This window comes from Astyanax mexicanus, chromosome 8 (assembly GCF_023375975.1).
Source record: "Astyanax mexicanus isolate ESR-SI-001 chromosome 8, AstMex3_surface, whole genome shotgun sequence".
Taxonomy (NCBI): Eukaryota; Metazoa; Chordata; class Actinopteri; order Characiformes; family Acestrorhamphidae; genus Astyanax; species Astyanax mexicanus.
This window is the reverse complement of record NC_064415.1, coordinates 643595-671013: the sequence shown is the minus strand read 5'-3', so window position 1 is coordinate 671013 and position 27419 is coordinate 643595. Positions and strand designations below refer to the sequence as shown.

The 27419-nt window shown below is 35.5% G+C and overlaps 2 protein-coding genes and 1 long non-coding RNA gene across 10 annotated transcripts in view; 1 reads left to right on the top strand and 2 right to left on the bottom strand.

The window, feature by feature from the left end:
• Positions 1-10808, bottom strand: part of c8h1orf35 (chromosome 8 C1orf35 homolog) — a 12617-nt gene extending 1809 nt beyond the window's left edge. The window contains exons 1-7 of the mRNA XM_022665485.2: positions 10581-10808; positions 8427-8574; positions 7141-7186; positions 6979-7058; positions 6304-6376; positions 4648-4724; positions 3779-3922 (exon numbers count right to left, since the gene is read on the bottom strand). Of these exons, the coding sequence (XP_022521206.2) occupies positions 3779-3922; positions 4648-4724; positions 6304-6376; positions 6979-7058; positions 7141-7186; positions 8427-8574; positions 10581-10677 (665 nt within the window). The 5' untranslated portion in view covers positions 10678-10808. The remainder of the gene's footprint in view (positions 1-3778; positions 3923-4647; positions 4725-6303; positions 6377-6978; positions 7059-7140; positions 7187-8426; positions 8575-10580) is intronic.
• Positions 10019-27419, top strand: guk1a (guanylate kinase 1a). 3 transcript variants are annotated; one of them, XM_022665501.2, is made up of 8 exons: positions 10019-10168; positions 21091-21204; positions 21873-21914; positions 22546-22642; positions 23817-23955; positions 24478-24562; positions 25886-25971; positions 26449-27419. In XM_022665501.2, the coding sequence occupies exons 1-8, from the start codon at positions 10144-10146 to the stop codon at positions 26485-26487; spliced, it is 627 nt and encodes a 208-aa protein (XP_022521222.2). In that variant the 5' UTR covers positions 10019-10143; the 3' UTR covers positions 26488-27419. The 3 variants fall into 3 exon arrangements, with proteins under 3 accessions (XP_022521222.2, XP_022521220.1, XP_049338623.1); XM_022665499.2 differs by lacking the exon at positions 10019-10168 and adding an exon at positions 14277-14439; XM_049482666.1 differs by lacking the exon at positions 10019-10168 and adding an exon at positions 19323-19797.
• LOC125803917 (uncharacterized) lies at positions 15583-16706 on the bottom strand. Of its 6 annotated transcripts, none has more exons than XR_007440339.1 (5): positions 16615-16706; positions 16507-16578; positions 16291-16398; positions 16111-16182; positions 15583-15642 (listed from the first exon to the last, which is right to left on the bottom strand). It is a non-coding gene; the product is annotated as an uncharacterized LOC125803917 (long non-coding RNA). The 6 variants fall into 6 exon arrangements; XR_007440343.1 differs by lacking the exon at positions 15583-15642 and adding an exon at positions 15763-15822; XR_007440344.1 differs by lacking the exon at positions 15583-15642 and adding an exon at positions 15984-16038.

Here is a 27419-nt window from a genome sequence, read left to right as displayed (position 1 = left end):
ATAAAATGTTCTGTACAAGCTACTGGTACTGGTATTAAAGTTACTGAGGTCAGGTAGGTATTTTGTATGATAAATTGATAACGTAATAATCAATATATGACAGACCTTCTGTTTATAATCACAAACTCTAAACCATCTCTGATTTATACACTAATTCATCCCTTAAGATTTACAGCCACCTGTCTGTCTGTCTATTAATATGTCTGTCGTTCTGTTTATCTGTCTTTGTATCTGTCTGTCTGTCTATTTATTTATTTGTCTCTTTCTTTCTATCTGTCTTTCTTTGTATCAGTCTGAGTTTCTATTTATTTATTTATTTGTCTGTCTTTCTGTTTATCTATTTATCAATATTGTCTATTTATCTGTCTTTCTTTCTTTGTATCTGTTTTTTTGTCTTTGTATCTGTCTCTCTTTGTATCTGTCTTTCTTTCTTTGTATCTATCTTTCTTTCTTTGTATCTGTCTTTCTTTCTTTGTATCTATCTTTCTTTCTTTGTATCTGTCTTTCTTTCTTTGTATCTATCTTTCTTTCTTTTAAGCTGTCTTTCTTTCTTTGTATCTATCTTTCTTTTAAGCTGTCTTTCTGTCTTTGTATCTGTCTTTCTTTCTTTGTATCTGTCTTTCTTTTAAGCTGTCTTTCTTTCTTTGTATCTGTCTTTCTTTTAAGCTGTCTTTCTTTCTTTGTATCTGTCTTTCTTTCTTTGTATCTGTCTTTCTTTTAAGCTGTCTTTCTTTCTTTGTATCTGTCTTTCTTTTAAGCTGTCTTTCTTTCTTTGTATCTGTCTTTCTTTTAAGCTGTCTTTCTGTCTTTGTAGCTGTCTTTCTTTCTTTGTATCTGTCTTTCTGTTTTTGTATCTGTCTTTCTTTTAAACTGTCTTTCTTTCTTTGTATCTGTCTTTCTTTCTTTGTATCTATCTTTCTTTTAAGCTGTCTTTCTTTCTTTGTATCTGTCTTTCTTTTAAGCTGTCTTTCTTTCTTTGTATCTGTCTTTCTTTTAAGCTGTCTTTCTTTCTTTGTATCTGTCTTTCTTTCTTTGTATCTGTCTTTCTTTTAAGCTGTCTTTCTTTCTTTGTATCTGTCTTTCTTTTAAGCTGTCTTTCTTTCTTTGTATCTGTCTTTCTTTTAAGCTGTCTTTCTGTCTTTGTAGCTGTCTTTCTTTCTTTGTATCTGTCTTTCTGTTTTTGTATCTGTCTTTCTTTTAAACTGTCTTTCTTTCTTTGTATCTGTCTTTCTTTCTTTGTATCTGTCTTTCTTTTAAGCTGTCTTTCTTTCTTTGTATCTGTCTTTCTTTTAAGCTGTCTTTCTGTCTTTGTAGCTGTCTTTCTTTCTTTGTATCTGTCTTTCTGTTTTTGTATCTGTCTTTCTTTTAAACTGTTTATCTGTCTTTGTATCTGTCTGTCTGTCTATTTATTTATTTGTCTCTTTCTTTCTATCTGTCTTTCTTTGTATCAGTCTGAGTTTCTATTTATTTAATTATTTGTCTGTCTTTCTGTTTATCTATTTATCAATATTGTCTATTTATCTGTCTTTCTTTCTTTGTATCTGTTTTTTTGTCTTTGTATCTGTCTCTCTTTGTATCTATCTTTCTTTCTTTGTATCTATCTTTCTTTCTTTGTATCTGTCTTTCTTTCTTTGTATCTATCTTTCTTTCTTTTAAGCTGTCTTTCTTTCTTTGTATCTATCTTTCTTTCTTTGTATCTGTCTTTCTTTCTTTGTATCTATCTTTCTTTTAAGCTGTCTTTCTTTCTTTGTATCTATCTTTCTTTCTTTTAAGCTGTCTTTCTTTCTTTGTATCTATCTTTCTTTCTTTGTATCTGTCTTTCTTTCTTTGTATCTATCTTTCTTTTAAGCTGTCTTTCTTTCTTTGTATCTGTCTTTCTTTCTTTGTATCTATCTTTCTTTTAAGCTGTCTTTCTTTCTTTGTATCTATCTTTCTTTCTTTGTATCTGTCTTTCTTTCTTTGTATCTATCTTTCTTTCTTTTAAGCTGTCTTTCTTTCTTTGTATCTATCTTTCTTTTAAGCTGTCTTTCTGTCTTTGTATCTGTCTTTCTTTCTTTGTATCTGTCTTTCTTTTAAGCTGTCTTTCTTTCTTTGTATCTGTCTTTCTTTTAAGCTGTCTTTCTTTCTTTGTATCTGTCTTTCTTTCTTTGTATCTGTCTTTCTTTTAAGCTGTCTTTCTTTCTTTGTATCTGTCTTTCTTTCTTTGTATCTGTCTTTCTTTTAAGCTGTCTTTCTTTCTTTGTATCTGTCTTTCTTTTAAGCTGTCTTTCTGTCTTTGTATCTGTCTTTCTTTCTTTGTATCTGTCTTTCTTTTAAGCTGTCTTTCTTTCTTTGTATCTGTCTTTCTTTCTTTGTATCTGTCTTTCTTTTAAGCTGTCTTTCTTTCTTTGTATCTGTCTTTCTTTTAAGCTGTCTTTCTGTCTTTGTAGCTGTCTTTCTTTCTTTGTATCTGTCTTTCTGTTTTTGTATCTGTCTTTCTTTTAAACTGTCTTTCTTTCTTTGTATCTGTCTTTCTTTCTTTGTATCTGTCTTTCTTTTAAGCTGTCTTTCTTTCTTTGTATCTGTCTTTCTTTTAAGCTGTCTTTCTGTCTTTGTAGCTGTCTTTCTTTCTTTGTATCTGTCTTTCTGTTTTTGTATCTGTCTTTCTTTTAAACTGTTTATCTGTCTTTGTATCTGTCTGTCTGTCTATTTATTTATTTGTCTCTTTCTTTCTATCTGTCTTTCTTTGTATCAGTCTGAGTTTCTATTTATTTATTTATTTGTCTGTCTTTCTGTTTATCTATTTATCAATATTGTCTATTTATCTGTCTTTCTTTCTTTGTATCTGTTTTTTTGTCTTTGTATCTGTCTCTCTTTGTATCTATCTTTCTTTCTTTGTATCTATCTTTCTTTCTTTGTATCTGTCTTTCTTTCTTTGTATCTATCTTTCTTTCTTTTAAGCTGTCTTTCTTTCTTTGTATCTATCTTTCTTTTAAGCTGTCTTTCTGTCTTTGTATCTGTCTTTCTTTCTTTGTATCTGTCTTTCTTTTAAGCTGTCTTTCTTTCTTTGTATCTGTCTTTCTTTTAAGCTGTCTTTCTTTCTTTGTATCTGTCTTTCTTTCTTTGTATCTGTCTTTCTTTTAAGCTGTCTTTCTTTCTTTGTATCTGTCTTTCTTTCTTTGTATCTGTCTTTCTTTTAAGCTGTCTTTCTTTCTTTGTATCTGTCTTTCTTTCTTTGTAGCTGTCTTTCTTTCTTTGTATCTGTCTTTCTGTTTTTGTATCTGTCTTTCTTTTAAACTGTCTTTCTTTCTTTGTATCTGTCTTTCTGTTTTTGTAGCTGTCTTTCTTTGTATATCTGTCTGTCTACATATCTGTCTGTCTATTTATTGATCTGTCCTTCTGTTTATTTATCTGTGTCTACGTATCTCTCTATTTATGTCTGTCTATAAATCTATCTGTGTCTATTAATCTACCTGTCTGTGTTTGTCTATAAATATATCCATCTGTCTCTCTGCCTGTCTGTCTGTCTATTTAGACTTACATTATTTCATTAATGAAGACACTTATAATACAGTATATTAAAGAATAACTCATTAATAACTGATTCCTCCCCGTAATCAGAGACATGTTTGATGTGTTTCTTCGTAGGAATTAAAGGCATAAGTATTATTTATTACATAAAACAATAGAAATGATTTATAGATTTCTGTAGTCTCTCGTTTTTAAATATATTTGATAATAATATTATAATAGTGAGTATGTAGTTGTGTATGATTAGAGTGTATGATGATGATTTTACCGTTTAGTGTAAGAGTCTGAATCAGAGTCGTCTCCTGAGGAGGAGGAGGAGTCTCTCCTGCGCTTCTTCTTCTCCTTTTTCTTCTTCTTTTCCTTTTTGCTCTTTTTCTCTTTTTTACTCTTCTTGTGGCTGCTGCTTCTGTCCCTGAGAATATTATATCAAACCCAGTTTTAACTGTGATCCAGAGAACAGACAGGATTAATACAGCAGCCTGTTAAAATCAACAACGATTTAATAATAGAGATTTAAAGATTAATGCAGGACAGTACTGAAATATTATTAATAATATATACAGCTCTGTAAAAAATGAAGAGATCACTTCAGTTTCTGAATCAGTTTCTCTGATTTTGCTATTTATAGGTTTATGTTTGAGTAAAATGAACATTGTTGTTTTATTCTATAAACTACAGACAACATTTCTCCCAAATTACAAATAAAAATATTCTCATTTAGAGCATTTATTTACAGAAAATGAGAAATGACTGAAATAACAAAAAAGATGCAGAACTTTCAGACCTCAAATAATACAAAGAAAACAAGTTCATATTCATAAAGTTTTAAGAGTTCAGAAATAATCAATATTTGGTGGAATAATCCTGGTTTTTAATCACAGTTTTAATTTCATGCATCTTGGCATCTTGTTCTCCTCCACCAGTCTTACACACTGCTTTTGGATAACTTTATGCTGCTTTACTCCTGGTGCAAAAATTCAAGCAGTTCAGTTTGGTGGTTTGATGGTTTGTGATCATCCATCTTCCTCTTGATTATATTCCAGAGGTTTTCAATTTGGTAAAATCAAAGAAACTCATCATTTTTAAGTGCTCTCATATTTTTTGAGTAATAATTAATATTTAATAATAAATAAAAACCTCTTTTCTTCCTCTTCTCGTCTCGTTTCCTCCACTTTCCTCACCGCTGCTTCCTCCCCTCCCACTGGCTTATGATGCTGGAAAAATCAAACATTTAATGATGAAGATTTAGAATAATCGATATATTAACAAACACACAACAACAATCAAGCATAACATTATGACTATCTCCTTCTTTTCAAGTCATTAAACATATAGTTTACTCTGTGAACGAGGGAATGCTGTTTTGAGTTCTTTCTAAAGCCGATCCTCATCGCCTACAGTACATCTTATGAAGAAACCTCAACAACCACCGAGCAATACCTTAGCAACCATCAACTAAAATATACCAACACCTGCACAATCAACCTTGTTACTACCCATCAACACCTTACTAACCAAATTAGCATCAGCCTGACATCACCTTAGCGTCCAACAACTATACCTTAGCAACCACCTAGCAACATCTTAGTGAGCCTTTAGCATCAGCCTGACATCACCTTAGCATCCAACAACTATACCTTAACAACCACCTAGCAACATCTTAGTGAGCCTTTAGCAACAGCCTGACATCACCTTAGCATCCAACAACTATACCTTAACAACCACCTAGCAACATCTTAGTGAGCCTTTAGCATCAGCCTGACATCACCTTAGCATCCAACAACTATACCTTAACAACCACCTAGCAACATCTTAGTGAGCCTTTAGCAACAGCCTGACATCACCTTAGCGTCCAACAACTATACCTTAGCAACCACCTAGCAACATCTTAGTGAGCCTTTAGCAACAGCCTGACATCACCTTAGCATCCAACAGCTATACCTTAACAACCACCTAGCAACATCTTAGTGAGACTTTAGCAACTGCCTGACAACATCTTAGCAACCAACCACTATACGTTAGCAACTAACCTAGCAACATCTTAGTGAGACTTTAGCAACAGCCTGACAACATCTTAGCAACCAACAACTATACCTTAGCAACTAACCTAGCAACATCTTAGTGAGCCTTTAGCAACGGCCTGACAACACCTTAGCATCCAACAGCTATACCTTAACAACCACCTAGCAACATCTTAGTGAGACTTTAGCAACTGCCTGACAACATCTTAGCAACCAACCACTATACGTTAGCAACTAACCTAGCAACATCTTAGTGAGACTTTAGCAACAGCCTGACAACATCTTAGCAACCAACAACTATACCTTAGCAACTAACCTAGCAACATCTTAGTGAGCCTTTAGCAACGGCCTGACAACACCTTAGCATCCAACAGCTATACCTTAACAACCACCTAGCAACATCTTAGTGAGCCTTTAGCAACAGCCTGACAACACCTTAGCATCCAACAGCTATACCTTAACAACCACCTAGCAACATCTTAGTGAGCCTTTAGCAACAGCCTGACAACATCTTAGCATCCAACAGCTATACCTTAGCAACCACCTAGCATAACCTTAGTGAGCCTTTAGCAACAGTCTGACAAAACCTTGGCAATCAACAACTATACCTTAGCAACTAACCTAGAAGCACCTAGCAGCATTTTAGCAAACAACAACAAAGGCTTAGCAACACCTTATCAACCAAAGAAACAGCTTAGCAACCACAGCAACAACTTAGCAACCCCTGATGAAGGACTAGAGGAGTATAGAGAGTATAGTAAGTGTTACTCACTGTGAACACAGGCAGACCCATCTTTACTGCCTCTTTCTCCTGCTTCGACAGAACCATCCCTCTGGACCCCGCACTGTAACACACACACACACACACACACACACACACACACACCTGATTAGTGCCAGTTTCATCTTCATAACAAATTCCGGTTGACTAATAGTCATTTCTTCTCAAAGTATTTTTTTTATCTTTATTTAGTTGAGTAGTTGTTTCTTCTCATAATCTGGATTCGAACATCACTCAAATATTCACTATTCACTGTATACCTGTAACTCTACCTCTTCACTACTTTACTTTAACTGATGCTCTCAAACACTTTATTAAGAGACAAGAAATTCAAGTAATTAACTCTTGATGAGTTCAGCACAGCTGTTAACTGAAAGCCTGAATTCCAGGAGACTCTACCTCATAAAACTGACTGAGAAAATCCAGCAGAGATGTTCAAAACTGATCATCTAAACAAGAGGAGATAGATTTAGTAAATCATTCTATATATTGTTCTTCATAGTTTGGATGAGTTTAGTATTAATCTACAGTGCAAAACATGTTAATATAATGAAAACACTGAATTTAAGGTGTTTAAACTTTGGACTGGTACTGTAGAAACTTAGAAAAGTACTGATATATAGTTATATATTTAGTTATATATTCTATAGTGTTAATTCTGTTTACCTGGAGCTTCCCAGTCCAGAGACTCGGTCCACACTGCGCTCCTCAGCGTCTCCGTCCCTCCGGCAGACCTCCGCCAGATCCTGCAGAACCACAACCAGAATCAGAACCACTGAGCCCAGAGCGTATACAGTATACGACAGCAGAGTTTATATAAACACAAACCTCTTTAGTGACTCCGGCCGGCCGTCTCTGCACTGTTTTATGACCCCTAAACACAAACACACACAAATAACACTCAGACAATACATACTGCAGGATATATACACCATGAAATATATACTTACAGCCCTTTAATAATAATTATTAATAAATTATACTGTTTAATAAATATATATTATACGTTTTGATAAAACACCTCCCTAAATATCTCAATACAGATACTGAAACGATACCACGTCAACCACCTTAAACATCAGAAATAAATAAAATAATAGAAGATCTGATGTGAAACTAAAAAAAAAATTAAATAAAAGAAACAAAAAAGCAGAAAAGTTTAATAATGTGATTATGTTTATTCATAATTTCAAGGAGGAAAATAATATGTTTATGGAATTTATTTTATAATCACTTAATCTTTGTATTTGCAACCAGATCTCACAGATTAATGTTTTTAATAATACTCAATATTCAACACTCGTTTGGGGCAAAGGTTTGGATTCATACTGATCATTTTTCTGTGGTTCAATTGACTCAATCTTTAAAAAAAAAAAAAAAAAAAACGAGAAAAACTTATAATAAAATAAAAAAATAAAAAAAAAAACTAAATATGTTAGTACAGATTCTATAACAATACCACAGCAAAACCTAAAACCTAAAGAAAAGCTACAAAATGATGTTTAAATATTTGTCGATTACTGTGGTTTGATTCATTTAATAATAAGTCATTTAAAAGCAAAAACACATTAAAACGTTCAAAATCTGCTGATATTATCGTAATTATCATGTGAGCCATTTTTGTACGCTTTAAGGCTTTGAGGAACTTTTACACGATAAGTGATCGTGGAAGATGAGTGAATCGGTTCAGGAATCGAAAGCAGATTGGAATCAATGATTCAGAACATTGTTTATGAGCCCATGTGTTTATATGAGGCTCTGATCTGGTGTAAATCTAAACTCAGCCGTAGGGAAACTCAGAGACGACACAGAGCTCTCCTCAGACACTGGATTATACTACAGAACTGAAAACTAAAGAGAAATAAAGCAGGAAACCAGCTACAGTGGATTAATCACAGATCCTCACCTGAGAAAATGTTCATTTTACTCAAATATAAACCTATAAATAGTAAAATCAGAGAAAGTGATACAGAAACTGAAGAAGTGCTCTCTTCATTTATTACAGAGCTGTATGTTGAACATATTAGTGTATGTGTGTGTGTGTGTGTGTTAATAATCAGACTGATGAGAGTAATTAGTCTGATCTCTGATGGAGGTGTGGGTGAGGGACGTACAGCGCTGCCATCATGGCCTCTCTCTCCGCCTCTCGCACGGCCGCCAGCTCCTGCTCTCGCGACACTCTCTCTCCCTGCTTATCTTTCGCGTACCAGGTCAGGTCCCGCCCCTTCTGCCAGCGGCCAACCGGGGCCATGAGGGAGTTCCCTACAATAACAACAACAACAAACACACACACCAGCGTCAAAACAGCAAAATATAAACAAAACAAGAAACTAAATATTTTATATAATAATATGAATATATAAACAAACTGTACAATTACTTACTATCTAAAATTTTACATTATTATCTGTAGTTTTAAAAAAATCACACCATTTTTAACGTAATTACATTGGATCAGGATCAATATGTGTTTACATTCAGCATTAAAAAACTCTTAGAATTAATCAGTATTCAGATAGTCAGACTGATGTAATGTTCTTTAGGATTAGGATTAGGCCAGTACTCAGTATTTTAGCACGAGGATGAATATCTGTATGGGGAAATACAGTATTTACCTTAATCAAAAATTGCAAAAACAAGACCTTAAAACCACCTGAATCCGTTTTCCAAAGGTCTTAAAGGATGCAGACAAGGAGAAACACACTATGAAGTGGTTTTTGGTTGCAGTGAAACATGATAATGAGTACAAACGTATGTCAAATAGCCCACCTCCATTCTCCCCTCAGCATTCCCAAATACAGCACTTTTAGCCGATGCTGCCAACAGCTTTACAACGCTATTAAGATTCTACCAATGAAGTGTGGAGATACTTAAAGCTTGATAACAGTGCAAAAATAGCCATTTCTTTGCATGATAACTCTATGCCCCCATTACTAGCATTGTGAGACTGTTGGGAGCATCAGCTAAGAGTGCTGTATTTGGGAATTCTTGGGGAAAACGGAGGTTGGCTATTCCACAAAAGTCCTTTAATGTCTGTGGCATTTTAAGACATTTTAAGGTCTTGTTTTTAGATAAATGAATGTAATGGTTTGTAAGGATCTGCAGATACCCTGTATACTGTTAATATCAAAATTGGAATTATATTGTATTGATCAAAATACAGACAAAGATCTGGAGATGCTGGACAACTTAATGATGTAATTGATGGAAGCAGGAATTCTGCTGTTTATCAGAAAATCCTGAAGGAGAATCAGAATCCTCCATCTGTTCCTTAGTGATCCTCAAGCTCAGGAGTACTTGGATTCTGCAGCAGGACAATGACCCAAAGCACACAAACAACAGGTTCACTGTCTCTGAATGGGTTAAAAACTAAATGAAGGTTTTGGAGGGTCTAGTTAAAGTCTAATTGATTGAGATGCTGTGGATGATCTTAAACAGGACTTTTATGCTGGAAAATTTTCCAATGTGTCTGAATTAAAACTGTAATTCTGTAAAGAAGAGTGGAACTAAAACTAAAGCTAAAGAGTCAGGGTGGTCTGGGTCATTTTTTCCCTTAATAAATGAAATTATAATTTAAAAAGTGCTTTTTATATTTACTCAGGTTATTTTTTACCTGATATTAAATGTGTTTGTTAATCTGATAATGTAAGCATGATTAAAGAGTATGGTGCCCCCTGCTCCCCCCTCCCCTCAGGGATCTGCTGTTAGATCAGCAGAGCTGGATAGAAGTTAAAAGTCCGGAGAGGAGGAGCAGCACAGCTCCACCAAACCTGAACCAGAACCTGAACCAGAACCACCAGAACCAGAACCGAACCGGAACCGGGCTGTGGAATGAGAGAGAAGCCCGGGGGAGCAGGTAAACTCCGGATTATTACAGATTAAACTGGATTATTATATTAAAACTCCACACTTTCACTTTCTGACAGAGACAGCAGGAGTCTCCTACATCCGGGACTTTCACCACTTTATCAACACTGTTCACTTATTAAACTATAAAATAAGTTTTAATATTAATTTTACGAATTTTAAAGCTTTTAAACTTTAATCTTAGATTAATCTGCTCTAACTGGAGCTCAGTGAGTTGATGGCTATGCTAAAATAGGCTAGGCTAGGCTATGCTAGGCTAGCTAACATGCAACATGCTGTACCAGCAGCTGCTACAGTGTGCAGAACTATGCTAAGCTAAAATAAGCTAAAGCTAGGCTAGCCCATGCTAAGCTAAACTAAAGCTAAAGCCAGGTTATGTTAGCCGTTAGCCGGGTCCTCACCCAGGTAGTTCTCCCGGTGTTTATCCGCTTTAACATCGTCCCAGTTGAACTGGTCCTGTCCGCCGCGCACTCCTCCGGACCGGGACGAGCCGAACATGCTGGTTCTGGAGAGTTCTGCCGGGTTCGGTTCGGGTTTAGCCCGCTAGCGCTCCGGATCCGGACCGTGTGTCCGCGGAGCTGCACTTCACACAGCCGCCGCTAGCTGGAGCCGCAGCGCTTTACATCCGGGTACTCTGAGGGAGCGAGGGAACAAGGGGGCAACGAAGTGCGCACTTCCCTCCAATCCACACTTACTTACTTATTTACTTACTTATTTATTTACTTATTTATTTTAAACTTAAAGTTTTAAACTGAATTCATAATATTTTGTAAGCAAGGCTGCACCACTTAGACTCACTATATTAGGCAATGTCTATCATTTATATATATATATATATATATATATATATATATATATATATATATATATATATATATATATATTATTATTATAAGTAAGTAACATAAATTATAAAAAGAAACATATAACAGGAAGGTTAAGGTCATGTATATTTATTGTACAATAAATCAATTTATTATCGCGACAGGCTATACTGTTTATAAATTTAAATATATTAATAAACAAATAGGCATGTTATGATGATTATCGGCTTATCGTACAATAAAGGTTCATGACCTCAGTAATGGTGATAACTGCAGAAATGAATGTTTTATTTTTTAATTTTCAATATATAGAATCTCAGTAGTATGGAAGCCCATTCCCGCCACCTAAAAAATAAAAATACTCCAGCATTTTTTTTTTATTATTATTAAGTAAATTGCTATCTCAATATTTTGAGATACTAAGTCAATATTTTGAGATACTATCTCAATATTTTGAGATACTAAGTCAATATTTTGAGATACTATCTCAATATTTTGAGATACTAAGTCAATATTTTGAGATACTAAGTCAATATTTTGAGATACTAAGTCAATATTTTGAGATACTATCTCAATATTTTGAGATACTAAGTCAATATTTTGAGATACTAAGTCAATATTTTGAGATACTATCTCAATATTTTGAGATACTAAGTCAATATTTTGAGATAGTATCTCAATATTTTGAGATACTAAGTCAATATTTTGAGATACTAAGTCAATATTTTGAGATACTATCTCAATATTTTGAGATACTATCTCAATATTTTGAGATACTAAGTCAATATTTTGAGATAGTATCTCAATATTTTGAGATACTAAGTCAATATTTTGAGATACTAAGTCAATATTTTGAGATACTATCTCAATATTTTGAGATACTAAGTCAATATTTTGAGATAGTATCTCAATATTTTGAGATACTAAGTCAATATTTTGAGATACTAAGTCAATATTTTGAGATAGCAAGTGTGTTTGCTTTTGTAAAGAAAAAAAAAAAACGTTTTTTTTCCTCCAGTGAAGCCTACCTACCATATATAACATACAGCATAGTCGGAGCCACAGCCACACTCTTTAACACGCTAAAATAGTCCAGTGTGTTATTAAATGAATCTCAGCAACCAGTCACATCTGAATCGGATCTCCGTCTGCATACATGTGAGTTTGGTGGCAATTTTAGCACAGTATTTGTGCTGGGTCATGGGCATTAAAAAGCACGATTGTATGGAAGCCCATTCCCGCCACCTAAAAAATAAAAATACTCCAGCAATTTTTTTTTATTATTATTAAGTAAATTGCTATCTCAATATTTTGAGATACTAAGTCAATATTTTGAGATACTATCTCAATATTTTGAGATACTAAGTCAATATTTTGAGATACTAAGTCAATATTTTGAGATACTAAGTCAATATTTTGAGATACTAAGTCAATATTTTGAGATACTATCTCAATATTTTGAGATACTAAGTCAATATTTTGAGATAGTATCTCAATATTTTGAGATACTAAGTCAATATTTTGAGATACTAAGTCAATATTTTGAGATACTATCTCAATATTTTGAGATACTAAGTCAATATTTTGAGATAGTATCTCAATATTTTGAGATACTAAGTCAATATTTTGAGATACTAAGTCAATATTTTGAGATACTAAGTCAATATTTTGAGATAGCAAGTGTGTTTGCTTTTGTAAAGAAAAAAAAAAAACGTTTTTTTTCCTCCAGTGAAGCCTACCTACCATATATAACATACAGCATAGTCGGAGCCACAGCCACACTCTTTAACACGCTAAAATAGTCCAGTGTGTTATTAAATGAATCTCAGCAACCAGTCACATCTGAATCGGATCTCCGTCTGCATACATGTGAGTTTGGTGGCAATTTTAGCACAGTATTTGTGCTGGGTCATGGGCATTAAAAAGCACGATTGTATGGAAGCCCATTCCCGCCACCTAAAAAATAAAAATACTCCAGCAATTTTTTTTTATTATTATTAAGTAAATTGCTATCTCAATATTTTGAGATACTAAGTCAATATTTTGAGATACTATCTCAATATTTTGAGATACTAAGTCAATATTTTGAGATACTAAGTCAATATTTTGAGATACTAAGTCAATATTTTGAGATACTATCTCAATATTTTGAGATACTAAGTCAATATTTTGAGATACTAAGTCAATATTTTGAGATACTAAGTCAATATTTTGAGATACCTTAAATGCTGGCTGAATATACATGCGGCCACCTGTAGATAATGACCTGGGAATTAGGCCAAAAGTGAGAGCAATAACGTTTTAATTCATATTTAATTTTATTTACATTATATTTCACTCAGAGTTAAACTCTGTCCCTCGCATTGTGTTCTCCCCTTTATTCAGAGCGTTTTCACAGCACTTTGCTTACATGCTGTTTTTTACTGTTAAAATGCGACATCTACAGGCGGCCGCATGTATGTTCAGCCAGTATTTAAGGTGGAACGGAAATCTGAATAAGACACTGGCGAATAAGAAGCTAACTTCAGCCTCGTCCAAGATCCGGAGGCTTATTTTGATATTGTGTGATTCCTCTAAAAGTTCCAATATTTCATGATTTGTGAATCCACGTCTGAAGTAGTCCTCAATGATGGTATCCATTTTGCATCTTTGTCTCACCTGCTTCTGTCTCTGTACAGCCTAGTATCTCAAAATATTGAGATAGTATCTCAAAATATTGACTTAGTATCTCAAAATATTGAGATACTATCTCAAAATATTGAGATAGTATCTCAAAATATTGACTTAGTATCTCAAAATATTGACTTAGTATCTCAAAATATTGACTTAGTATCTCAAAATATTGAGATAGTATCTCAAAATATTGAGATAGTATCTCAAAATATTGAGATAGTATCTCAAAATATTGACTTAGTATCTCAAAATATTGACTTAGTATCTCAAAATATTGACTTAGTATCTCAAAATATTGACTTAGTATCTCAAAATATTGAGATAGTATCTCAAAATATTGAGATAGCAGTTTACTTAATAATAATAAAAAAACATTTTGCTGGATTATTTATTTTTTTTAGGTGGCGGGAATGGGCTTCCATAGAGTAGATGTGACAGTGATTTACAGAATTTTCCTTAACTTCCTTTCCTTAGATAAAGCGCGCTTCAGTTTTGCACACTACTTAGGTGCCCTACTTAGACCCCGAGTGCGTGTGATGGAGCGCGCCCGGGCTGAGTGGGCGGGTTTAGCTATGCGGGGTATTGTTCGGAGGGTGCGGGGCGGTGCGGGAGGCGCGCGGCGGCTGCGGGGAGTTACACACGCTTCCGGGCCGGTGACGTCGGTAATGGCGCTCGCGGAGGAGAGCGAGCGGTAGAGAGAGGAGCTCGCGCTGCTGCTGGAGGAGCCTGATGTTCCTCAGAACCCTCTGCAGAACCTTCTCAGGTCAGAACCTCATCAGAACCTCATCTAAAGGGAGGAAGGGTAGTTCTCCCACTCTTCCGCAGGGCTTTTAAATGGGGGTAGTTTAACTACACTGAGGAGGTATTTTAAATCTATATACATATGATGACGTTACGTTTATATTTATACACACCGTGGAGCTCCCTTACTATTAGTGCTCATTCCACCTTAAATCATTCCACCTTAACAGTTTCATTCAAAATACCGGGGTATCACCAGTTGGCAGTATATAGTCTCAAGGTCTGTTTGTATGTAGTGTTGAGGTCTGTGTGTATACAATCTTGTGTATATAGTCTTAAGGTCTGTGTGTATATAGTGTTGATGTCTGTGCACATGTAATCTTGAGGTCTTTGTGTATAAAATCTTGTATATAGTGTTGAGGTTAGTGTATATAATCTTGAGGTCTGTGTGTATATATTGTTGAAGTTAGTGTATATATTTGTGAGGTTTTTGTGTATATAGTTTTGTGGTTGGTGTATATAATCTTATAAATAGTCATGAGGTTAGTGTATATACTGTTTAGGTTTGTGTATATAGTGTTGAGGTCTGTGTGTATATAGTCTTATATAATATTGACGTTCGTGTATATAGTCTTGTATATAGTGTTGAGGTCTGTAGACCTGAAGTTGATGCATATAATGTTGAGGTTAGTGTATATAGTCTTGTAAGTTTTCTTGAGGTCAGTGTATATAGTGTTGTTGTAAGTAGTCTTTAGGTCAGTGTATAGCCTTGTGGCTGCAGTGTATATGAGATATAGTCTCATGGCTTAGTTACTGTGTATATTATCATTAGTATATGTCAGTGTATAGTCTTGTGTTTGTAGTGTATAGCCTGTGGTCTCAGTTCTAGTCTCATGGCTTGATTGTATATAGTTTTGATGTATATTTGGGTTATATACAGGTAGACACTCTGACTGATCACTGATAGTATATTTGTGTTTATGTGTATAATTGTGTGTATAGCTTCGTACGTACGGTTTATCTGAAGTGTAAAGTGCTGGATTTGGTCTTTGTGTCGCAGTTCAGGGTTAATTACAGTGTAATTACTGAGAGTAGTGTGGAGCTGCAGTGTGCTGTAAATTACACTAATCTAATAGTGAACTAACTCATCTCACATGCAGCCTCACCAGACCCCTTATTACACCCACCCGCTACTGATTACTGCTGTATACTCACCACATCCTGCCTATCACTAATATTACACTTATACACCACATCCTGCCTATCACTAATATTACACTTATACACCACTTCCTGCCTATCACTAATATTACACTTATACACCACATTCTGCCTATCACTAATATTACACTTATACACCACTTCCTGCCTATCACTAATATTACACTTATACACCACATCCTGCCTATCACTAATATTACACTTATACACCACATCCTGCCTATCACTAATATTACACTTATACACCACATCCTGCCTATCACTAATATTACACTTATACACCACATCCTGCCTATCACTAATATTACACTTATACACCACATCCTGCCTATCACTAATATTACACTTATACACCACTTCCTGCCTATCACTAATATTACACTAACCCACCACATCCTGCCTATCACTAATATTACACTTATACACCACTTCCTGCCTATCACTAATATTACACTAACCCACCACATCCTACCTATCACTAATATTACACTTATACACCACATTCTGCCTATCACTAATATTACACTAACCCACCACATCCTGCCTATCACTAATATTACACTTATACACCACATCCTACCTATCACTAATATTACACTTATACACCACATCCTGCCTATCACTAATATTACACTTATACACCACATCCTACCTATCACTAATATTACACTTATACACCACATCCTGCCTATCACTAATATTACACTTATACACCACTTCCTGCCTATCACTAATATTACACTAACCCACCACATCCTGCCTATCACTAATATTACACTTATACACCACATCCTGCCTATCACTAATATTACACTTATACACCACTTCCTGCCTATCACTAATATTACACTAACCCACCACATCCTACCTATCACTAATATTACACTTATACACCACATTCTGCCTATCACTAATATTACACTAACCCACCACATCCTGCCTATCACTAATATTACACTTATACACCACATCCTACCTATCACTAATATTACACTTATACACCACATTCTGCCTATCACTAATATTACACTTATACACCACTTCCTGCCTATCACTAATATTACACTTATACACCACTTCCTGCCTATCACTAATATTACACTTATACACCACATCCTGCCTATCACTAATATTACTGTTATGTGTGAAAATATTCTGTTTATTTCTTAAAATACTGAATAATCTACATGTAATTTACTCTATATAACATTAGAATAATTGAGTATCTGCATATATGCTGTTCATATACATATGCCTGCTGACTGTGCTGCTCTGATTGGCTGTTTGATGTTGATTGAGCGTGTACTCAGTGATATAATTAGAGTATAATTAGAGTATTGATCGATGTGATTGATTAATTAGTATCTGTGGGCTGGTTCTGGGTGTTCTAAAGCTCTATAACAGTAGTAAATATGTGATAGTGTCTGAGCTCTGGTTCTATTTATATAGCGCGGTTCTGAGCTCTGGTTCTGAGTTCTGAGCTCTGGTTCTGAGTTCTGAGCTCTGGTTCTGAGCTCTGGTTCTGAGTTCTGAGCTCTGGTTCTGAGCTCTGGTTCTGAGCTCTGAGCTCTGGTTCTGAGCTCTGGTTCTGAGCGCCGGTTCTGAGTTCTGAGCTCTGGTTCTATTTATATAGCGCGGTTCTGAGCTCTGGTTCTGAGTTCTGAGCTCTGGTTCTGAGCTCTGGTTCTGAGCTCTGGTTCTGAGTTCTGAGCTCTGGTTCTGAGCTCTGGTTCTGAGCTCTGAGCTCTGGTTCTGAGCTCTGGTTCTGAGCTCTGGTTCTGAGTTCTGAGCTCTGGTTCTGAGCTCTGGTTCTGAGCTCTGGTTCTGAGTTTTGAGCTCTGGTTCTGAGCTCTGGTTCTGAGCTCTGAGCTCTGGTTCTGAGCTCTGGTTCTGAGTTCTGAGCTCTGGTTCTGAGCTCTGGTTCTGAGCTCTGAGCTCTGGTTCTGAGCTCTGGTTCTGAGCTCTGGTTCTGAGCTCTGGTTCTGAGTTCTGAGCTCTGGTTCTGAGCTCTGGTTCTGAGCTCTGAGCTCTGGTTCTGAGCTCTGGTTCTGAGCTCTGGTTCTGAGTTCTGAGCTCTGGTTCTGAGCTCTGGTTCTGAGCTCTGGTTCTGAGTTCTGAGCTCTGGTTCTGAGCTCTGGTTCTGAGCTCTGAGCTCTGGTTCTGAGCTCTGGTTCTGAGCTCTGGTTCTGAGCTCTGGTTCTGAGTTCTGAGCTCTGGTTCTGAGCTCTGGTTCTGAGTTCTGAGCTCTGGTTCTGAGCTCTGGTTCTGAGCTCTGAGCTCTGGTTCTGAGCTCTGGTTCTGTGCTCTGGTTCTGAACTCTGTGCTCTGGTTCTGATCTGTGGTTCTGTTTGTTGGTTCTGAGCTCTGGTTCTGATCTGTGGTTCTGTTTGTTGGTTCTGATCCGGGGCTGATCTGAGCTGGTGTTTGTGACGCTGATGTGGGAAAAGAGCTGCTGGGATTTTAACTCCATTCAAGAGCTTCTGTCAGTCCCAGCTGACCCGACCCGACCCACAGCTCCAACACCTCCTGCAGATACAGCAGCTCTTTAACCTCTACCTGCCTCTACCTCTAACTCAACTAAATATCCAACACATTTTTACAGGATTTCAGTCATTTAGTAACAATTTTTAAACATTAAATTAATTAAATGTATTTAATCTTGTAAATACTGTAATTTAAATACTTATTAAAACAGAACTTTTTATATTTAGCTTTGGTCTTTTATTTATGTAGGATGATCTTACATAATCTTTTTCTGCTTTAACATATTATCCAAAAGACCCAGTTAGGCCCAAAAATATATTTATTTTAGAAAAAAAAATAAATAAATAAAATATATATATATATATATATATATATATATATATATATATATATATATATATATATATATATATATATATATATATATATATATAATAAATAATAATTATAATAATAATTTTTCCTCCCAATTTGGCTATCCAATATCCATACCCCTTTGTGCGTCCCCATCAGCAGTGGCGCCTGAGACACCAGGAGGGTTAATAAGACTAGCACACGCCTCCTCTGATTCATTCTCTTTTTGAGCTGCTGCTGATGCTGTAGCATTTCCGAGTAGCATCACAGCGCTAACACTCGGAGGAAAGCGCAGCGACTCGATTCTGATACATCAGCTCACAGACGCAGCCTTTTGCTGATCCACATCACCCTAGGAGTGATGAGGGGAAAGAGAGAGCGCCATCTACTGTACTGTACCCACCCAGAGAGAGCAAGACCAACTGTGCTCTCTCAGGGCTCTGGCAGCTGATGGCAAGCTGCATAACCGGGATTCGAACCTAGTGGCAGCCCTACGTTTAATCATAATTTGCTAAGTTGTTACTAAGTAAATCAGTGACGTTTAATTGTGCCACGATTCTTCATGAGTTTACTAACAAATCAGTAAAATCACTGTAATTCAATTTCACAATATATTTCAGAAAATCATGGGATTTTTACTATTCTTATTCTTATTATTGTTTGATTTAAGATACTTTGAAAAATTATTAAGTAAATCAGTAAATCACAATGAACAATAATTTTGAATTTGATTATTTAAAAATGTTTCAGTGAATCAGTACAATATTTAATAAATACAAGATTTCTGTAGTTAATTAATTAATAAAACATGACATTTAATTGTGATTATTTTAGTTGTTATATAGTGAATTAATGGTGATAATTGTGCCATGATTAATCATAAATTCATAAATGAATCAGTGAAATCACTCATTTCAGTACTGTAATCTGATTATTATACTTTTTGTAAAATGATTCAACAAATCTGATTAATCATCCGTATGATTCAGTTACTGTTCATTTTAAATGAGTCAACAAATCAGTTTTAAGTAAATGTGATTTAGAATCTTTAGTAAATGACTCAGTGATTCAGTTCAAACATTACTGTGATTCTATTATTCAACACACCAAAATAAAAGTCCTCAGCCTCAGTGTAAGATACTGAATGAAACTCCACCTTCCTGTTTAACCGGTTTCACACACACACACACACACACACACACACACACACACACACACACACACACACTCTTTATATTGTAGAGCCTGTTTCCCTCCCACAGAGCCACGTCTCTCTCACACACACACACACACACACACACTCTCTGGTCGGTGGAGGAAGGTGAGTATTGAGTTTATTCAGGTTTATCATGTGATTGGTTAAATTATTTACTATATAGCTGTAATTGTTGTTTTTTAACTATGACTCATTAAGTGAATCAAAACTCACTTAAATTACACTTTATTTTGTTCTGATTCTTTAGGAACTGATTCACGGAATCTGTGAAATTCTGAGCTTTAAGGGAATTAATTTAGTATTATAAAGCATTATAATTCTATTCAGTGAATTATTTAGATTTCACTCGTTGTGTAGATATGGGTATTAGAGTTTTGTTTACATAAAAGAACTCCTGGAAGAGATGTACTAGAGTTTATTATTCTTTAGCTCTTTTTTATTTTGGATTAAATGTAGGATTATAAATCTGAATCATGAATCATAATTCTGAATCATTTGGATTATAATTAAACTCTGTATCTGGAGAAGCTGTTATATATTTATAATACTGTTATACAGTATTTTAATCATTTTAATTCATTTACGCTGATGTACAGCTGTGTGTAGAGTGTGTGTGTAGAGTGTGTGTGTGTGTGAGTGTGTGAGTGTGTGAGTGTGTGAGTGTGTGTGTGTAGCTCGTTAGTGTTGTTTGTGGAGATAATTGAAGAGGCTCCTCTGGGATCAGTCAGTGGAAAATGCTGCACCCTCAGTTTAACACACACACACACACACACACTCACACACTCAGCAGTAACGAGCTCAGGTGTTGATTGGTCAGTAATTGTTGAATTCATTCGGGATTCATTTGTTTGTTTTTAATAAACAGACCTGTTCTCCCTGAAATTAGGGTGGGGCTAAAATACTGAATAGGCTTAATGGGTGGGGCTAAAATACTATATAGGCTGAATGGGTGGGGCTAAAGTACTGAATAGGCTGAATGGGTGGGGCTAAAGTACTGAATAGGCTGAATGGGTGGGGCTAAAGTACTGAATAGGCTGAATGGGTGGGGCTAAAGTACTGAATAGGCTGAATGGGTGGGGCTAAAGTACTGAATAGGCTGAATGGGTGGGGCTAAAGTACTGAATAGGCTGAATGGGTGGGGCTAAAGTACTGAATAGGCTGAATGGGTGGGGCTAAAGTACTGAATAGGCTGAATGGGTGGGGCTAAAGTACTGAATAGGCTGAATGGGTGGGGCTAAAGTACTGAATAGGCTGAATGAACAGGGATTAAGCAGAGCGTTCTGAATGGAGATTTTCTTTTGAAGGTAGAATGTGTAAAACTAACTAGACCTTTAATCAGTATTAATTCTATTATTAACTCTATTTTACCTGCTCTCTCTCTCTGGGGGGGGTGAGCAGTGATGGCTGGGCCGAGGCCGGTGGTACTGAGCGGACCCTCGGGGGCGGGGAAGAGCACTCTGCTGAAGATGCTGATGAAGGAGTTTGAGGGCGTGTTCGGCTTCAGCGTTTCCCGTAAGAGCTTTTAGACCACGCCCCTAAATACTACAAATAAGATAAAATAAAAATAATATAAAATAAAATTAATGGAAGCTAATGTACACCAGTTAGCATCACACACTGACCACAGACAGCACTAATACACCAGATTACATCGGTTCTGATACTGTGAATAATTCGATAATTGTGAATACTGTGAATAACTTACTTGATAATTAGTGAATAACTTTGATAATTACATGATAATTTCTGCATAATTACATGATGATTTCTGCATAATTACTTAATTACTGCATAACTATTTAATTATTATTGTATAATTACATGATAATTACTGCATAATTACAAGAGTTACTGCAAAATTATATAATTAGTGTATAATTGATAGTTAAGGCATAACTATTTGATCATTACTTGATAATTAGGGCTGTGTATAAAATGGATACATATAATGATATAGATTCATACGATTAGATTTATACGATTCAATAATAAAAGATTGGTGTCAGAAGTGGTTAATTTAGTGTTGGGTTTAAGCTCTGCCCACTAGAGAGCAGTGTTGTACTTCTTGCATCCCACTGTTCTGATTGGATAAGAAGTAAACGTTTTTGTTAATTTGTATATCAGTATTTATATTATTTTAATATTTGAAGTGTCTCTAACTGAGTGTTTTATATAAACAGATACGACACGGAAACCTCGCCCAGGAGAGGAGAACGGCAAAGGTAAACGCCCACTTTACATATTTATACATCTTATTTATAAAAAACACTAAACTCACAGAATAATCACCTAGTCTTTCCACCTGGTAATTTAACAGGTGAGAAGCTACTCCCTGCATCAGTTTAGCTTAAATAATAATAACTTGTTGCAGCTGAAACACATGAATCCCCTGCACAGTAATTTACTAATTATTATCCAATGGGAGGCTGTTACTGCTGCTAACCCCATCGAGCACGGCTGGAGCAGCGTTAGCATTAGCCGCTAGTTGTAATGAAATTCAGGAATCTAAGCTTACTGTAAATAAATGGAAGTGCTTTTTTCACCCAAATTAATTGTTTTGTTCAGAAATCTGTGTAGATTAACACTCAGTGCTCGTTTAACTTTCACTATTTTTTTATTACAGTTTTGTTTACTTTGCTTAGCTTTACTTAACTTAGTTACCTCCCACCACCACCACCACCACCCCCCCAGCGGTGAGACCTGCTGAACTAGAAGTTCTTTATAGTGTCTCTTAAAATGCACCTTATAATCTGTATAAAACGAAATAATAAAATATAGTGTGAAAAATACAGTAATTATAAATATATACGTTATATTAATAATTAATAGTGTATGTACTGCAACTGTGTGCAGATTATCACTATGTGAGCAGGGAGGTGATGCAGGCTGGGATTGATAAAGGAGATTTTATTGAAAACGCTGAATTCTCAGGGAACATGTACGGAACCAGGTCAGTAATCTGTATTCTAAACTCCTGACACTGTTTCAGCTGATTTTAGTTTTCTTTATGATCTTTGGGGTGTTTTTAGTTGTTTTTGGTTTTTAATCTTGGTTTGTTTTAGCTGTTTATTTTCACATTTCCTTTTTTGTTTCTAACTTTTCTTTTATTATTTATTTATATTTTACTTTTTTATGTGTTTAGTTTTATTTATTCATCTGTAGTTTAATTTTTATTAGTTCTGTTACCTATGATTTTATGATTCCTACCCTTAAATTCTTATTTTTACCTTATTTGTTTTAAATATTAATAATATATTTTTTAAATAATTATCTTAATTTAATAATATATCTTATTAAAATGCTGTTTTTTTACTTTTATTTATTTTATGTAAATTTTTTTTGTCAACCCCTTCTCTATGTAAAGTTGCTCGGCTGCATTGTAAATGAGGGCCACCCTCAATGTACTCCGAGTTTAAATAAAGGTTGATTGATTGATAGATAGATATTCTTCCAGTCACTTCCAGCCTTGATGTGTGATTGGCTGAGATGTGCTGAGTCCTATACCAATAACAACACTCTGTATCTGGCTGTGTCCTAATTGTGTATTATTGTGTATAACTGCAGAAATCTGGTTACAGCTCTATCTGGATGGGATTAGTTTCTCAGGGGGACATTTGTGAAAAATATTTTACCCTTCTATTCTAAGTGTGATAAAACACCTGCATCCGGATCAGTGAGTTTTTAGGCTTTTTTCTCGGTCACATGACATCATCGCAGAGTTCAGTAGCTCCTCCATTTCCACTCGCTGTTGTGTTTTTTTACATGGATCTCCGTGGAAACCGTGGCACGCCCAAAGTGTAATTACGGTGCGCGGCAGTGGACAAATATCTATTTTATTAAAGGCGAGGAGACGAAACTGAGAGATGTGCGTCCGGACGGGACTAAAATTACCGGAGGAGCACGGAGTTCAGAGAAAAACAGTAGATAATTCAGCCTGTAATTTACTCAGAGGACGTCTGAGAAAAACACCTACATGATCGTTCTGGACGGGAATAAAATCACAGAGGATAAAAAACCCATAAAAGAGAAAATTACCCAGAACCCCCTGAGAAACTAGTCCTGTTCTGATAGGGTTTATGATGATCTCATGCTGCAGTAACGGAACCGGGTTCTGTGTTCTACAGTAAAGTCGCGGTTCAGGACGTTCAGGCCCGGAACCTCATCTGCATTCTGGATATCGACATGCAGGGAGTGAAGAACATCAAAAAAACCGACCTCAACCCCATTTACATCTCCATCCAGCCCCCCTCCATGGACATCCTGGTACTTTACCTCCTTCTGATGCTTCTGATTGAGGGTTTATTTATTTGTTTATCCAAACTTTTGACTGGTACTGTTTTGAGGAATATAGATTAGATGTGATTAGAGGTTGAATTATTAGGATTTTGGTGATGTTGGTGATGTTGGTGATGTTGGTGATGTTGGTGATGTTGGTGATGTTTGTGATGTTGGTGATTTTGGTGATGTTGGTGATAATGGTGATGTTGGTGATAATGGTGATGTTGGTGATAATGGTGATTTTGGTGATAATGGTGATGTTGGTGATAATGGTGATGTTGGTGATGTTGGTGATAATGGTGATGTTGGTGATGTTGGTGATTTTGGTGATAATGGTGATGTTGGTGATTTTGGTGATAATGGTGATGTTGGTGATGTTGGTGATGTTGGTGATGTTGGTGATAATCGTGATGTTGGTGATAATGGTGATTTTGGTGATAATGGTGATTTTGGTGATAATGGTGATTTTGGTGATAATGGTGATGTTGGTGTGTTTTCTGTGTTTAGGAGAAAAGATTACGGGACAGAAAAACAGAATCAGAGGAGAGTTTACAAAAACGCCTGCAGGCAGCGAACGTCGACCTGCAGATCAGTACGTACCTCTACTATACTACTGAACTACACTACTGAACTATACTACTGAACTACACTACTGAACTATATACTACTGAACTATAGTACTGAACTATACTACTGAACTATACTACTGAACTATAGTACTGAACTATATACTACTGAACTATAGTACTGAACTATACTACTGAACTATATACTACTGAACTATAGTACTGAACTACACTACTGAACTATATACTACTGAACTATATACTACTGAACTATAGTACTGAACTATACTACTGAACTATATACTACTGAACTATACTACTTAACTATATACTACTGAACTATAGTACTGAACTATATACTACTGAACTACACTACTGAACTACACTACTGAACTACACTACTGAACTATATACTACTGAACTATATACTACTGAACTATACTACTGAACTATATACTACTGAACTACAGTACTGAACTATATACTACTGAACTATAGTACTGAACTACACTACTGAACTATATACTACTGAACTATAGTACTGAACTACACTACTGAACTACACTACTGAACTATATACTACTGAACTATATACTACTGAACTATAGTACTGAACTATATACTACTGAACTATATACTACTGAACTATAGTACTGAACTATATACTACTGAACTATAGTACTGAACTACACTACTGAACTATATACTACTGAACTATACTACTGAACTATACTACTGAACTATAGTACTGAACTATATACTACTGAACTATACTACTGAACTATACTACTGAACTATACTACTGAACTATACTACTGAACTATATACTACTGAACTATAGTACTGAACTATAGTACTGAACTATATACTACTGAACTATACTACTGAACTATATACTACTGAACTATAGTACTGAACTATATACTACTGAACTATACTACTGAACTATAGTACTGAACTATACTACTTAACTATATAATACTGAACTATAGTACTGAACTATAGTACTGAACTATACTACTGAACTATACTACTGAACTATAATACTGAACTATAGTACTGAACTATACTACTGAACTATACTACTGAACTATACTACTGAACTATATAATACTGAACTATAGTACTTCAGCGTTGACCTTCAGATCATTACGTACCTGAACTATAGTACTGTGCGTATTCTCTCACACACACACACACTCATTACCATACTACTGAACTATACTAAACTGTTCTGATAGTACTGAGCTAGTACTCGACTCTTACTATATAATTGAACTCTTACTGTAATACTGAACTAGTACTGAGTCGTGATGTGTAGTGCTAACGGTGTGATTGTGATGTTGCAGGTAAGGAGGCGGGGCTGTTTGATGTGGTAATAGTGAATAATGATCTGGAGGAGGCGTACAGGGATCTGAAAGGTGCTCTGCTGGAGGTGAGAAGATCAAAAAATGTAGAAATATATAAACTAAATTCTGTTTATTGTGTTATTCTTTAAAGACCACTTCATATTAAATAAATAATATTATTAATTATTATATTATTATTAATTAAATAATAACTAATATTTAGGTGTGATTGGAACAGGGAATTTGTATAAAGTGTGTTTATTTTATTAACACTTTGAACTCTTCAGTCCTAAAGGTACATAAAATAAATATATGGTTATACCTATATTCTGAAGGGTTCAAATATAGATGGGGTTTTGGGGTAATGTAATTATATTTGAATTTTATTTTGGCTATTAAGAATTAGAATTAGATAGAAAAATGTTTAAATTAAGGCTGGCGTTTACACTAATATCCTGTGATATTACTTCTCTATTACATTTCTCAGCTTGTCCAGAAATGCATGTGTAAAGCGTGTTCTGATTCAGTTTAAAAGAAAAGGACTTACTGTGTTCTGATTACAGGAGATCCAGAAAGTCCAGAAGGGATCCGCTAAAGCCTGAACCGGACCACCGCCCACCGGACCGGACCGGACCGGACCGGAGTCCACCACCCACCAGAACTCTGTCCAGCCTTTCCAGAACATTCCACACACACACACACTTCCACTGCGCTACTGCAGCTTAACACCGTCTACAGCCAAAGAGACCAATCACAGGCACCTCCCACCCTGTCCCCGCCCCCGTCCCGCCCCCTCACCTCTAAGGGGCGGAGCTTCAGACTCCGGGACTCTGAAGATATAGCACACTCTCTCTCTCTCTCTCTCTGAGGGGGCGGGGTTTAATATTCCGCTGTGATTGGTCGTCTCTGGCTGAAGCTGAGGACTCTGAGACCAGGATTCACTCGTTTTATTCCTTTATTACTCGCTTTTTCAGGTTTTTTCAGGGTTTATGAGAGTTTTTGAGGATTTTTAAAGCGTCTCTTATTATTGTTTTATTTTAGTGTTTTGTTACGTTTTTATCAGTTTCGTCTGCAGGAAGAGACGCTGCGCTCATCAGACTCCAGCGTTTATATAAACAGTAACGTTACAGTAACTCCAGCTGCGAGCCGTATTTATGGTATTTATCATGTGCGCACTCTTTATCACTGTTTAACTGTGTTTCTGTGGCTTAAAGACACTCTGGAATGTTCGGAGCTGTTTGTGTTCAGTGTTCTGCGTATTCCTGATTAATAATAGAAGTGTGATCTGTTTTTATTTTAGTTTAGCTTTTTATAAAACACCAATTTTCACCAGTTTTCAGATTATTCTGCAGAATTAAGTGGATAAAATTCAAGATTAGTGAAATAAACGCAATGGATTTCTTTACAGTGGTGAATAAAGATTATAAAATGTTGAAATCACGTATCACAATAATTAATGTATTACAATATATTGATGCGATACTGTAACATTAAATACACCTCTGAAAAATATTAATAAACCGTTTCAAAACGA